This window comes from Trichomycterus rosablanca, chromosome 3, assembly GCF_030014385.1.
Source record: "Trichomycterus rosablanca isolate fTriRos1 chromosome 3, fTriRos1.hap1, whole genome shotgun sequence".
NCBI lineage: Eukaryota > Metazoa > Chordata > Actinopteri > Siluriformes > Trichomycteridae > Trichomycterus > Trichomycterus rosablanca.
The window spans coordinates 2273554-2286707 of NC_085990.1; the positions used below are offsets into that span (position 1 = coordinate 2273554).

Consider the following 13154-nt stretch of genomic DNA (forward strand, 5'->3'; position numbering starts at 1 on the left):
ACATTAAAACCCCCTCCTTGTTTCTACACTCACTGACCATTTTATCAGCTCCACTTACCATATAGAAGCACTTTGTAGTTCTACAATTACTGACTGTAGTCAATCTGTTTCTCAACATGCTTTGTAACTCCCTTTCATGCTGTTTCAATGGTCAGGACCCCCACAGGACCACCACAGAGCAGGTATTATTTAGGTGGTGGATCATTCTCAGCACTGCAGTGACACTGACATGGTGGTGGTGTGTTAGTGTGTGTTGTGCTGGTATGAGTGGATCAGACACAGCAGCGCTGCTGGAGTTTTTAAATACCGTGTCCACTCACTGTCCACTCTATTAGACACTCCTACCCAGTCGGTCCACCTTGTGGATGTAAAGTCAGAGACGATCGCTCATCTATTGCTGCTGTTTGAGTCGGTCATCTTCTAGACCTTCATCAGTGGTCACAGGACGCTGCCCACGGGGCGCTGTTGGCCGGATATTTTTGGTTGGTGGACTATTCTCAGTCCAGTAGTGACAGTGAGGTGTTTAAAAACTCCAGCAGCGCTGCTGTGTCTGACCCACTCATACCAGCACAACACAATAATCGGTGTATTAATCCATTGTTACAAGTTTCCATTATTTTGTCCATCTCTTGTATTTGGTCACCTATTTTAATAAGTGAATTCAGATGTGTCACTCACACTCAATGATAACTGATACATAAATTTAAACATACAACAAAACATTTTCATGGTGGAGTCATTCAGAAGAGCCCAATGACTTTTAATGTGTCACTGACATGCCAATCAGATATTATGGCTGTAAAAAGCCAAGCCTATCTTTTACATTTTATTATTCAATATTATATTTCCGAATAAAGCAATTTCACCATTTTTCTGTCTAGTCAATGACATTTATTTTCAATATCAATCATCCATATAGGCATGAAACCGACTAGACTTTACATCACTACATAGAAACAGATCGTATAATACAGGCAAAATGTACATCAGACATGCTGTTGTGAAGGCAATGACACACTGACACGAACAGTACTGTGAACCGGATGGTGAACCGAACACGTGCTTCCGCAGGTGGAGTTTACAACGCAGCAGGCCGAGCCCTTGGACGAGGCTTCAACCTCTCACATTTTGTTATTAGTGTCCAAAAATTTTGGTCACGAGTGGTGGCACTTACAGAGTTGGCAGTCATCATAGCTTTCCTGAAGTATCAGTAAATATAAAACAAGATGACAAAAAAGCCAAGCAATGCAAGTCATCTGCAGTCGCTGTTCAGTGCTCTGTGTAATTTTATCGTAATTCACTTAATTGAAAGTTCTGCATTTATACAAATATACTGTACAGTATTTATCAAGCTTAGAGGTTTATTTACAATCAAAAATAGGAATACAAGTTCTTTTTATAAATAATCTGTTCATGTTTTATTTTAATATGTAGTTTAAACCAGATAGAGTCAACTGAGCCCAATTTTTATTTTATGCATTTTCTCCCCATTTTCCTCCCGATTTAGCGACTCAGTTTTGTCTTCCGCTGCTGAGAGACACCGGATTGCATCCAAGGAGAGCACGTCGCTGTACACGCCTCTTTCGACACGTGCACAGCCCTCCTCTTCCGCCAATCAGGGTCCTTACACAGCATATGAAGACCCACCCACTTACCTATAGTCCGGCCCCACCCTGCAGATACGGTGGCCAATTAGTATCTGCTGCAGGCACTGCCAATTATGCCCGCCAGATGGCGACCGGAGGCAACACCGAGTTTCGAACCGGGGAGTTCAGAAACTCGGTGCTGGTGTGCAAGCAGAATATCCCCGCTGAGCCACCTGGGCACCCTATTGAGCCCAGTTTTAAGGTAAAGCTTCATCCATTCCCTTTGGATCCAGTTTCATTTTGCTGAGGTAAGGCTTGATAAATATTATTCAGTATTTATTTATTTTAATACTTTTGTATTATGACTTGACCGATGTTTCATGCAAACGTCCTACAGCACTACAAGAAAGACTTTCATTAATAAAATGAGCACCAACATTACTATATTTCGTCTTTACTATAGCTCTAAATTCTATTCCAGCAGAATCTAAGCGTAATTACGTTACGTTAGCATTTCGAGTAAGATTGTCCGTAAATTTTCATTCATACAACATCCATAAGCCTTTATATCATCATAACATTCGTATCTATGTTACACTACATGAGCATTTTCATGCAAACAAACTACAATCTTAAAGTGCAGCGTTAAAATGAGCGTTCTAGCAGCTACTTGCTTCGTTTTAAAGCCTAATAGTGAGAAAGCAGCCAAATACCAGACAGCTACTCCGTTTACCTACGTAGAAATTATTTACATTGTCACGAAAGGTGTGTTTTTTTTCTGAACTTGAGATTTGGAGGTGAAACAGTCATCATTTTGTTTGATTAAAACTGTGAAACTGTGCTAACGCTGACGATCGCATGCTGTGTTTTTGTTTCCCGGTCAGTTTCCAGCATGCCCCATAGCTTTGACCGGTCCTCCGGTGCCGTAAAAAGGGTTTGAAGTGGAGTTTGGAATAGGTGTCACCTCCTGTGGGTAAACAGTGAATAAAAAGATGCGGTTACTGCTAACATTCCTAATGTCTGAGTTACACATTGTTTATTATAATCTGGCTAAGAAATTGTTGTTACAATCTGCAGGATAAATCTTAATTTTTGCCAAAATGATTCCATAATATTGCCATAACGGCACATGACAATCAGGAAAATGCCTCTGGTTCTGCTTTTCCTTTGTCTCCATGTGATCAGCACCACACATTGGCGCTTATAAATGCCGCCCGTATCAGATTACAGTTCCATTTAACTGTGAACAGTGTCTGATTTCCTGCATCCTTTAATTCACTGCAGACCTGTTTTTGGTGATTCTTGGATAGATAAGGTGGTTTTTTCCCCCCAAAACACCAATAAGAAATTAGCCGACCATGCCACAAAGTTGAATTGCATATCTATATACCACCAATTTGATCATATAAATTTCTGTATGTATATTTTTGTATGTATGTATTCTTTTTAGAAAATCCAAAATAAATGTATAAAAATGTGTTTTAATTATTCATCATAGAACAAAGAACAGTTGTTATTGGTCGGCTGAGTGCCTGTGCAGACATGATTGGCACATCTCATAACTGCTGCAGTTATGACCTCTGCTGGCTGAGCACAGAGACGGGGGATAATGGAGGTCGGTGCGTGACTCTCTGTGCGCGATACGGATCTCCGTATAAACCCGCCTGGTGCAGATGAAAAGAAGTCGCACACTGCACACTATTCGGTCATGAGCACAGGTCTACAGCAGTAGGAGTGAAATACGAATCGGGTAATTGGATACGACTAAATTGGAAGGAAAATTGTGGCGAATATGCATTTAAAAATCATCAAAACACTAAAAACAGTGTACGTGATATGTTGACTTTAACCTGCATTATTTTTTTCTGAATTTCATGTAATTTGTTAAACTTCTATTTTAGTTTAGGGCGGCACAGTGGCTCGGTGGGTAGCACTGTCGCCTCACAGCAAGAAGGTCCTGGGTTCGATCCCCAGTCTGACGGTCTGCGGAGTTTGCATGTTCTCCCTGTATCTGTGTGAGTTTCCTCCGCGAGCTCCGGTTTCCTCCCACAGTACAAAAACATGCAGTCAGGTTAATTGGAGACTCTGAATTGCCCTATAGGTGAATGTGTGTGTGTGCCCTGCGATAGACTGGCACCCCGTCCAGGGTGTTACTGTGTGCCTTGCGCCCATTGAAAAGCTGGGATAGGCTCCAGCACTCCAAACACGACTTTTGCTTTAATCTTCAGGATGATAATTTGGTCACTGACCCCTTTGGGTGGAACAATTTTACATTAAACTACTTAATTAATAATGACAAACAATGTAATTTTGTTATATTGCATAAATACAAAATTACAAAAGCTTCATTTGCATATATTATTAATAACATACACCGGCCAGGCATAACATTATGAGCACTGACAGGTGAAGTGAATAACACTGATTATCTCTTCATCACGGCACCTGTTAGTGGGGGGGATATATTAGGCAGCAGGTGAACATTTTATCCTCAAAGTTGATGTTAGAAGCAGGAAAAATGGGCGAGCGTGAGGATCTGAGCGAGTTTGATGAGGGCCAAATTGTGATGGCTAGACGACTGGAGCTCTTGTGGGGTGTGTCCCGGTCTGCAGTGGTCAGTATCTATCAAAAGTGGTCCGAGGAAGGAACAGTGGTAAACCGGCGACAGGGTGATGGGCGGCCAAGGCTCACTGATGCATGTGGGGAGCGAAGGCTGGTCCGTGTGGTCCGATCCAACTGACGAGCTACTGTAGCTCAAACTGCTGAAGAAGTTCATGCTGGTTCTGATAGAAAGGTGGTCATAATGTTATGCCTCATTGGTGTTTATTATTTGCAACGCTAGTTTGTTCTTACCTTAATAGAACTAACAGAGAGGGCGTAAACTCCGAAAAGTGCCACCACCAGACCGATAATACACACCAGCACCAAACATCCGATCAAAGTGCCTAAAATGCCGTTCACCAAAAACTGCAGAGAGAAAATCGTAAAATAATGCAAGTGATTAGTGTACTGGTGGATTCACAAAGTATTCAGACCCTGTGACTTTTAACATGCTTTATTGTGTCGTGGATTTAATTTTGAACGCATGATGAATTTATACAAATCAGTCTACACTTAATTACCCATAACCACATAGTGAGAGCGTATTTTTTGAGAATGAATTATTAAAACTCACAAAAAGTCACAAAAGTCTTCAGACCCTTTACAAACAGTGGTCAGGTGCATCATGTTCGCTCTAATTATCATTGAAATGTGTCTAGACCTCAATTTAAGTCCCCTAGATAGATAGATAGATAGATAGATAGATAGATAGATAGATAGATAGATAGATAGATAGATAGATAGATAGATAGATAGATAGATAGATAGATAGATAGATAGATAGATAGATAGATAGACAGACAGATAGATAGACAGACAGACAGACAGACACTTTATTGATCCTGTTCAAAAATTTGCACTGCAGGACCAAAACAGCAGCCGTGAAGTCCAGCGGACTGCCTGTGAATCTTCCCCATCCAGTAATGGCAGGGCACAGACCAGAGCATGAATATAAACCATATTTATGCCTTTAATTGTTCCTGGGACCACAGTGGCCTCAATAAAGTTGGACTGGATGAAGCCTGGCACAACCCTGAATCTCCCTAGAGCTCCTAAATTAAGCATCCGGGCAATAAAGACCTCGATCGCGGAGGTAAGCAAACACCAAATGATGACTCTAAAAAGCTCTAGAAATAGGAGAGGTGGATGGACAACCATCATTGCAGTCCTCCATAAATCAAGGCTGATGGAGCTTAAAAAGATCTTCCATGACGAAGGGGATAAACTGCCTAAATCCAGATGTGGATCTCCACACTCTCGTTATGGGTGATTAAGTGTAGACTGATGGATAAATACTGTATATCAATTACACCGTATGGCCAAAAGTATTTGGACACCTGACCATGAGCTTGCTGGACGCTCATAATACAATTTAATCTGAAAAGCGCCTTTCAAGGCACCCAAGGGCACTAAAAAATAAAATAAAAATGAGGCAGTAAAAATAAAGTCACATTTTTACAGGGGCTTTCAAGACAGTTGAGACTTACATTAAATAGCAGTAAACCAGTTTGCCTTGTTTGTGGAGTTGGCGTGGTCGTAATCAGTGAATAGATTTTCCTGTTTAATAAACGTTGACCCGGTTTGACCATTGGCATAGTCCCGATTTGTAATTTTGGCCCTCTCTGTGACTGAGTTTGACACATCTGCTCTATGGGATCACTGGAAAATGTTACACATTATTAAAAAACAATCATTTTAAACCTGTTTATTAAAATACGGGTCTGTGTTTAGCACAGGAACCGAATCCGAATGATGGACGATGGTGCATTTATTCATCTTACTAGACAGTAAAGAGGAGAATAGAACTCACCTCCTTATGCCCCCCTTTGTCTCCTTCTCCACAGCAGGCCCAAACTGAATGAAGTGGGTCGCAACACCACTGAAACGAGCAGTGCAGAGCCTACGGTCACACCTTTCCCACAGGTGATACACGCCCTGCTTAAAAACGTGTCCTGTACGTCTATCTTCAGCTACTATATACACCTTATAATAATCTATATTACTGCTTCTATTGTATACATTTATACCTATATCTGATATTTTATATTTATACGTATATATTTGTACATATTGTTTAAAGGAATCTACAGTATATATTACTACGTCTATTATTATTTTTAGTTTTAGTTCAAGTTTATAGTCAGATGCACAAATTCCACATTCTGCCGTGTTCAATTTATTTATATTCTCTCTGCACAACTCACCCTGTTACTTATATTATATACTGTATATAATTATACTGTAATATAATATTTACTGTATATTGTACGTATATATGCACATTGTACATTTGCTTCACACTGCTTACATTTTCCTTCTACTGGAGGCCAATAATTTCCCTCGAGAAGTATGTGTCTGTCTGTCTGTCTGTCTATATCTATTAGTCTGTCTGTCTGTCTATCTGTCTGTCTGTCAATATCTATCAGTCTGTCTGTCTGTGTGTTTATATATATCAGTCTGTATCTTTGTCAGTCTGTCTATATCTATCAGTCTGTCTGTCTATATTAATCAGTCTGTCTGTCTATATCTATCAGTCTGTCTGTCTGTCTATCAATCAGTCTGTCTATATCTATCAATCCGTTTGTCTGTCTATATCTATCTGTCTGTCTGTCTGTCTATCTATATCTGTCAGTCAGTTAGTCTGTCTGTCTGTCTGTCTGTCTGTCTATATCTATCTATCTGTCTGTCTGTCTGTCTGTCTGTCTGTCTGTATCTATTTGTCTATCAGTCTGTTTCCCTGTCTATATTTATTAGTCTGTCTGTCTGGAGATACTAAATTGCCCTAGGTGTGTGTGTGTGTATGTGCCCTGTGATGGACTGGTGAAACAGACAATGTATATTTATTTTTGTTTAGCTTGTAAAGAATCTGTACATTGTAGAGAGACACCAACAGCCGGATACCCGGGGCATAAAACTGGTTCAGATTCAGATTATTAATTCATGTTTTTGTTAAATATGACGTTTGTTGGTGCTGCATTTCCGTGTGTTTCATGGAAGTCTTTGTATTTATTAAACTGTGCTGTTATAAGAGGGGATCTGACCTCATATTAATGCTTATAAGGATATAAGTTTGGTGTCCACATACTTTTGCCTTGTATTATACGTGTTCTGACCTAACGTTCATAGTAAATGTAAACGTTCTTGCTTAACTGTTATGTAGTTTGTCTGTAAAGCACGTATAATAAAACAGTAAAAATTTACATGTTTACCTCGGTGTCTCTGTAATAGTAGGACTCCCCGCGGAACGGTATGTGTCTGGCTAATAGACCGAACCCGACGACATCAAACGCGGCCGTCAGCAACTGCAGAACGATGCTCGTACCAACCTGTGAGGATAGAGGAAAGGGGCAGAGCTTAAAAACTCGTTTTAATTTAATGCTAAAACCTTGATTTTGTCTTGTGGGACACGAGGTCCAGGGACTGAGCGAAAGAGGGGGACACTGGACTTGTCCACTATGTTTAAATGTTGTGGTTACCGGCCTGGTGTTTTTGGTAACTGCGCTGTACAGCTATAAAACCTGTCAGTAATGAGCCAAAACATTATGACCACCTGCCTCAAACACTGTCTAAACAACTTTGAGACAGGGTCAAACTCTGCCAACCTCTGCAGACTCCAGATCATTCCTATACCTTGCGAGATCGCCCTACAGTGCATTCGAGTGCCTCCTCTTTCCCAGTTTTATATATATATAACATCTAGGTTCAGTTGTGAACACAGCAAAACAGATCTAACAGAATTTAACAGAATAAAGAAAATCGTACCAGACATTTGGATGGTCGTCTGCCAGCATGCACCAAGACAATCCCAGTAATAACGAGCTGCAGGAAGGAATGAAATATAACATTTCATCACTACAGTCAAACTGTGGATGCCAGATATTGTAGAATGTCTGTGGGGATTATACTGTGTGATAAATAACATGTAAACATTAATCTACTAACACTACTGTCACTCATCCACTGCAGAATGTTCTGGTACAATGCCTGGAATAAACGTCCTCAATACATCCTCAAATGCAAATAAAATGTATTTCATTTTTCCTATTTTGATCAGCACGGTGTATCTGGCGCCTATTCTAGTCATACACAATCACCCGATCGCATTTCGCCTCCTCTACTCCTGCAGACCTCCACTTTTGACCGAAGAGAACTCTGACCACGACTATCACACGGCCCCTCCAAAACGTGTGCAGTACCGACCGACTGCTTCTTTTCACCTGCATCATATGGGTTCATACAGAGAACCGTATCGTGCACGGAGTGTCACGCACAGATCTCCGTGATCCCCCGTCTCTGTGCAGTACCATCGATCAGCCAGCAGAGGTCAGAATTGCAGCGACCCTCCCTCCCTCTGATGGGGTAGTTACTTACATTTATATTCACATTATAAGCATTTAGCAGACCCTTTTATCTAAAGTGACTTACATTACTGTGGCAGTATAATGTCTAAGCAATTGAGGGTTAAGGGCCTCGCTCAAGGGCCCAGCAGTGGCAACCTGGCAGTCATGGGGCTTGATCCAGTGACCTTTTAATTACTAATCAAGTACCTTAACCGCTAGGCTACACCTGCCCAATTACTGTCCATAACGGTGTCCGACCTGCCGGTAGCTGAGCTGAGATTTGAACCCTGGATCCCCAGATCCAGTTTGATGCAGACTGTGATAAAAGTGACCAGATTTAAACGTAACCATTATTTGTAGTACCTTCCAGATCCATTCCTTAATTCCTTAAAAACATTGCTGATTAGCTTCTTGAAAAACGCTCCCATCACAAACACACCCATAAGAAATCATTCAGGAACCAGGACCATCATGTATATACAGTATATTAGCAAAATTCCAGGACCTTGACACTAACTCGTCTTCGCACGGTGTGTGAGTTTACACACATGCTAGGCGCGTGACCTTACCTGTGCACCGTTTACGATGAGTATGATGACCTCTCGCTGGATGTGATAGTGCAGTTTGTAGACGATTGTGCTCAGAGTGACCGTCAGTATCCCGATTATGATCTCCACTGCCTGGGACAGGACAGATATAAAGATAATATACAATTACTGAATGAACGCTGGTGACAGACTGGCGTTCAACACCGATCTGTATGAGAACATTTAGTCAAAGATTTAAAAACTGTTATTGTTTACGTCATAGCTTTATAGATAAATCATTTAATGTAATTATCAGATAAAAGTGAATTAAAAGTGAAAGTGTATTTTATAATTGTGCTACTGCTTTATGAACGTCTACGCTAAATGTACAGCACCTTTAAAAACAACCCCTAAACCAGGGGCAACCTTTTTTGTATGATCTTTCAGTGTACCACCCATTACATCAAAGTCATATAACAAAAACTGTTAGCATTGACATATATGAATATAAGTATTGGGACACACCCCCTTGTTCAGTAGCTGACCGCTTCTTTTCACCTGAAGGAGGCATGTTCAAATGGAAACCCGTATCACGCATGGAGAGTCATTACTCTGTGCAGGCACCATACATTAATTCCGCCGCCTCTTTCCCTAGCAAACTGGATGTTTTGCAGTCTAACTGGACAGAAGTGGAACCTTTTCCAGCCTGAAATCGAACTGTTATGTGTGGTGTGAATCCATCACATCCAGCACATCAGCCCACTAACACCAACCATATTTTTGTGGATGCTTTCTTGGTCTGGTCAAAATAATTACAGATATAAATACAGAAACTTAATAAAAAACTATGTTCACTTGATAACACAGAAATGAAAAACTTCATTGTTTCGACGCTCACTGGGGGGGCAGCATGGTGGTGCAGTTGGTAGCGCCGTCATCTCACAGCCAGAAGAGCCTGGGTTTGATCCCAACTGCGTCTGCGTGGGTTTTCTTCCGGGGGCTCCGATTTCCTCCCACAGTCCAAACACATGCCTAACGTCAGGTTAGTTAGGGCGGTCCGGGTCCTTACTGTGTGGAGTTTGCATGTTCTCCCCGTGTCTGCGTGGGTTTCCTCCCACAGTCCGAAAACATGCAGTCAGGTTAATTGGAGACACTGAATTGCCCTCTAGGTGTTACTGTGTGCCTTGCGCCCATTGAAAAGCTGGGATAGGCTCCAGCACCCCCCAGCGACCCTGATTGGATAAGCGGTTAATAAAGTGAGTAAAATCCAAGCCAAAATAAAAAGGATTTGACATCTAAAAGCTGTACCAACCCTGTTCAGGACGGATCTGAAACTGACTGGTGTAGAGTACAGGGATAAAAAAAAAAAAAAAACCCTGCCCCGCTTTACCCAAAAACCCCAAAGTGGGTGGAAAGTTAAAGCACACTGACGTTCAGTACCAAATAAAACTGCTCCATCAGTTTGTAAAATCATATTCAAGGTCGCTGTGGGTGCAATTCACTGGGCGAATGGTAGGAAACACCCTGGAGAGGTCGCCAGTCCATCACAGGGCACACACACACACACACACACTCATACACAGAGGGGCAATTTTAATATCTCCAACTAACCTGACTGCATGTCTGTGTACTGTGGGAGGAAACCCACACAGACATGAAAAGAACATGCACAGAAAGGACTCCACCTGGGAACCGAACCCAGGACCTTCTTGCTGTGAGCCACCATGCTAGTCACTAAACAATTTATTATTTTGTAATCAATCCTGTTTATCATTAGTAAAAATGAGTGTCTGATTGAACAGTCTGTACTATAACGAGTAGTACAGTTTATGGATGCGATCCAGAGCAGTGCTGTCTCTCTGTGTCAGCTTGTTTGTTTATATGTGTGCCAGTGTGTGTGTGCTAGTATGTGTGTGTGTGTGTGTGTGTGTGTGTGAGAGAGAGAGAGAGCTAGCTGTACCCAGACTGAGTGAGAGAGTTTGTTGGCATGGGCGTTTCCTTGAATGGACTGGCACAATGTAACACACACTTCATCAGGATCCATTTTGTTCACTCAGAGACACAATCTGATGCATCGATGACTAATGCAACAAAGTCAGATGCAGAGAACATGCTCAATAACACGGAGGGCACGGATCACACGGTTCCTGCAGTGCACAATCATATCACTATAGGATCAGAAATAGAAACAGAAACTCACCCCGAGGGTTTTGGGCTCGCTGCTCTTGAAGGCTTTAATCTGAGACTGGTACAGCGACATGATGCCCTCCTGTGTGCCAAAGTGCCACCCAAACCTCTAAACGAGCCGACATGAAGAAACACACACACACACACACACACACACACACACACACACACACAGCAGAATGAACGCACAGCAGTGTGATGCTGCAGAGCTGAACACGCAGCATCACACACACATCAGCTCTAAGTTTACACACTGCAAACGTATTTGGACCTTAAATCCTAAATTTGGGCTGAATGTGCGGGTATGGGGTGGTATGGGGTGGTAAGAAGCCCCTACCTTGATGTCTGCAGACTGCAGCACCGTTGATGTAATGAGGCGAGGCTGTCCGAACCAGTTCCTCCGTGTCCTGCTGTATTCCAGACGCTCGGTGTTGTTCTGGACACAAGCCCTGGGATGATGGGTGCGGTGCTTCTAACCTGGTTATGAATTATGTAAGGGATCTTCTGGGGCTGGTGAGTGCAGTCAGGAGTCCAGTCTGGAGAACTGCAGCAGACCTGCAGTAAGTGTGATGAGCATCCACTGCTGCGAACTATTTACACTGGAGGGCTCCACCGTGGTGTGTGTGTGTGTGTGTGTGTGTGATGTTTTCTGGATGCAGACCCACTGTGGAAAGGTGTTTTCTTACACCACTAGTGTTTGAGATGTGAACATCAATCATGTTTACTCAGTGATCTCAGATTTATCACACAGTAAATAAATTCTGGCTGATCAAGTTGATCAATCAGGTCTAACTTAGTGAAACCAATTTATTTAATCAATTAATAACAGTGAGGTTACTTTTGTTTACACTGAATGTGCTTACAGTTCATATTTTGTTCGATTAAAAAGCCCAAACAACACATATCTGACCATGATCTTGCTGGACGTCCAATTTCAAAAACAAACATAATTAAAACAGACCTCTTTTGTGATATTTTCTAGAACATTCGCTCATCTAAGAAGGCTTCTTACAGGACTTTGAAGTATGTGTGTGGGAATTTGTGCCCCATTCAGTCAAAAGATGGCAGCATTTGTTTGGCTGGGGCTGGGCACTGACTGATCAGTTGATGTTCCGGTTCATTCCAGAGCTGTTCCATGGGACTGCGGCCAGTTTCGTGCTCTGTGCACAGGGGCACAGTCATGCTGGAACAGTGAAGGGCCTTCCCTAAACTGTTGCTGCAAAGTTGAAAGCGCATCATTTCTTTCATATAATTGATATATTTCACCTGTTAGTAATTGTTGTGGCTGAAACTCATAATTTAATGATTAGAAGGGGTGTCTCAATACTTGTCCATACACTGATCAGCCATAACATTAAAACCACCTCCTTGTTTCTACACTCACTGTCCATTTTATCAGCTCCACTTACCATATAGAAGCACTTTGTAGTTCTACAATTACTGACTGTAGTCCGTCTGTTTCTCTACATGCTTTGTCAGGACCCCCACAGAGCAGGTATTATTTAAAAGATGACCGACTCAAACAGCAGCAATAGATGAGCGATCGTCTCTGACTGTACATCTACAAGGTGGACCAACTAGGTAGGAGTGTCTAATAGAGTGGACAGTGAGTGGACACGGTATTTAAAACCTCCAGCAGCGCTGCTGTGTCTGATCCACTCATACCAGCACAACACACACTAACACACCACCACCATGTCAGTGTCACTGCAGTGCTGAGAATGATCCACCACCTAAATAATACCTGCTCTGTGGGGGTCCTGTGGGGGTCCTGACCATTGAAGAACAGCATGAATGGGGGCTAACAAAGCATGTAGAGAAACAGATGGACTACAGTCAGTAATTGTGCTTCTATAGATAGATAGATAGATACTTTATTGATCCCGAAGGAAATTAACTTAATAACACATTAG

At 42.0% G+C, this 13154-nt stretch overlaps 1 protein-coding gene across 1 annotated transcript; it reads right to left on the reverse strand.

The window, feature by feature from the left end:
- Positions 1 to 868: 868 nt before the first annotated feature.
- Positions 869 to 11814, reverse strand: si:dkey-7j14.5 (uncharacterized protein LOC556563 homolog). The gene is made up of 8 exons (XM_062991693.1): positions 11579 to 11814; positions 11255 to 11350; positions 9097 to 9207; positions 7950 to 8006; positions 7397 to 7513; positions 5998 to 6066; positions 4440 to 4553; positions 869 to 2553 (listed from the first exon to the last, which is right to left on the reverse strand). The coding sequence occupies exons 2-8, from the start codon at positions 11312 to 11314 to the stop codon at positions 2467 to 2469; spliced, it is 615 nt and encodes a 204-aa protein (XP_062847763.1). The 5' UTR covers positions 11315 to 11350; positions 11579 to 11814; the 3' UTR covers positions 869 to 2466.
- Positions 11815 to 13154: the final 1340 nt, after the last annotated feature.

What these genes read in the sequence shown, in the direction of transcription:
- si:dkey-7j14.5 (XM_062991693.1), bottom strand. Translation starts at nt 11,314, where the DNA reads ATGTCGCTGTACCAGTCTCAGATTAAAGCCTTCAAGAGCAGCGAGCCC. An exon ending in TCATCGTAAACGGTGCACAG is followed by an intron (nt 8,007 to 9,096) that starts GTAAGGTCACGC and finishes TCCTTCCTGCAG; the next exon opens with CTCGTTATTACTGGGATTGT. An exon ending in ACTATTACAGAGACACCGAG is followed by an intron (nt 6,067 to 7,396) that starts GTAAACATGTAA and finishes TGCTCGTTTCAG; the next exon opens with TGGTGTTGCGACCCACTTCA.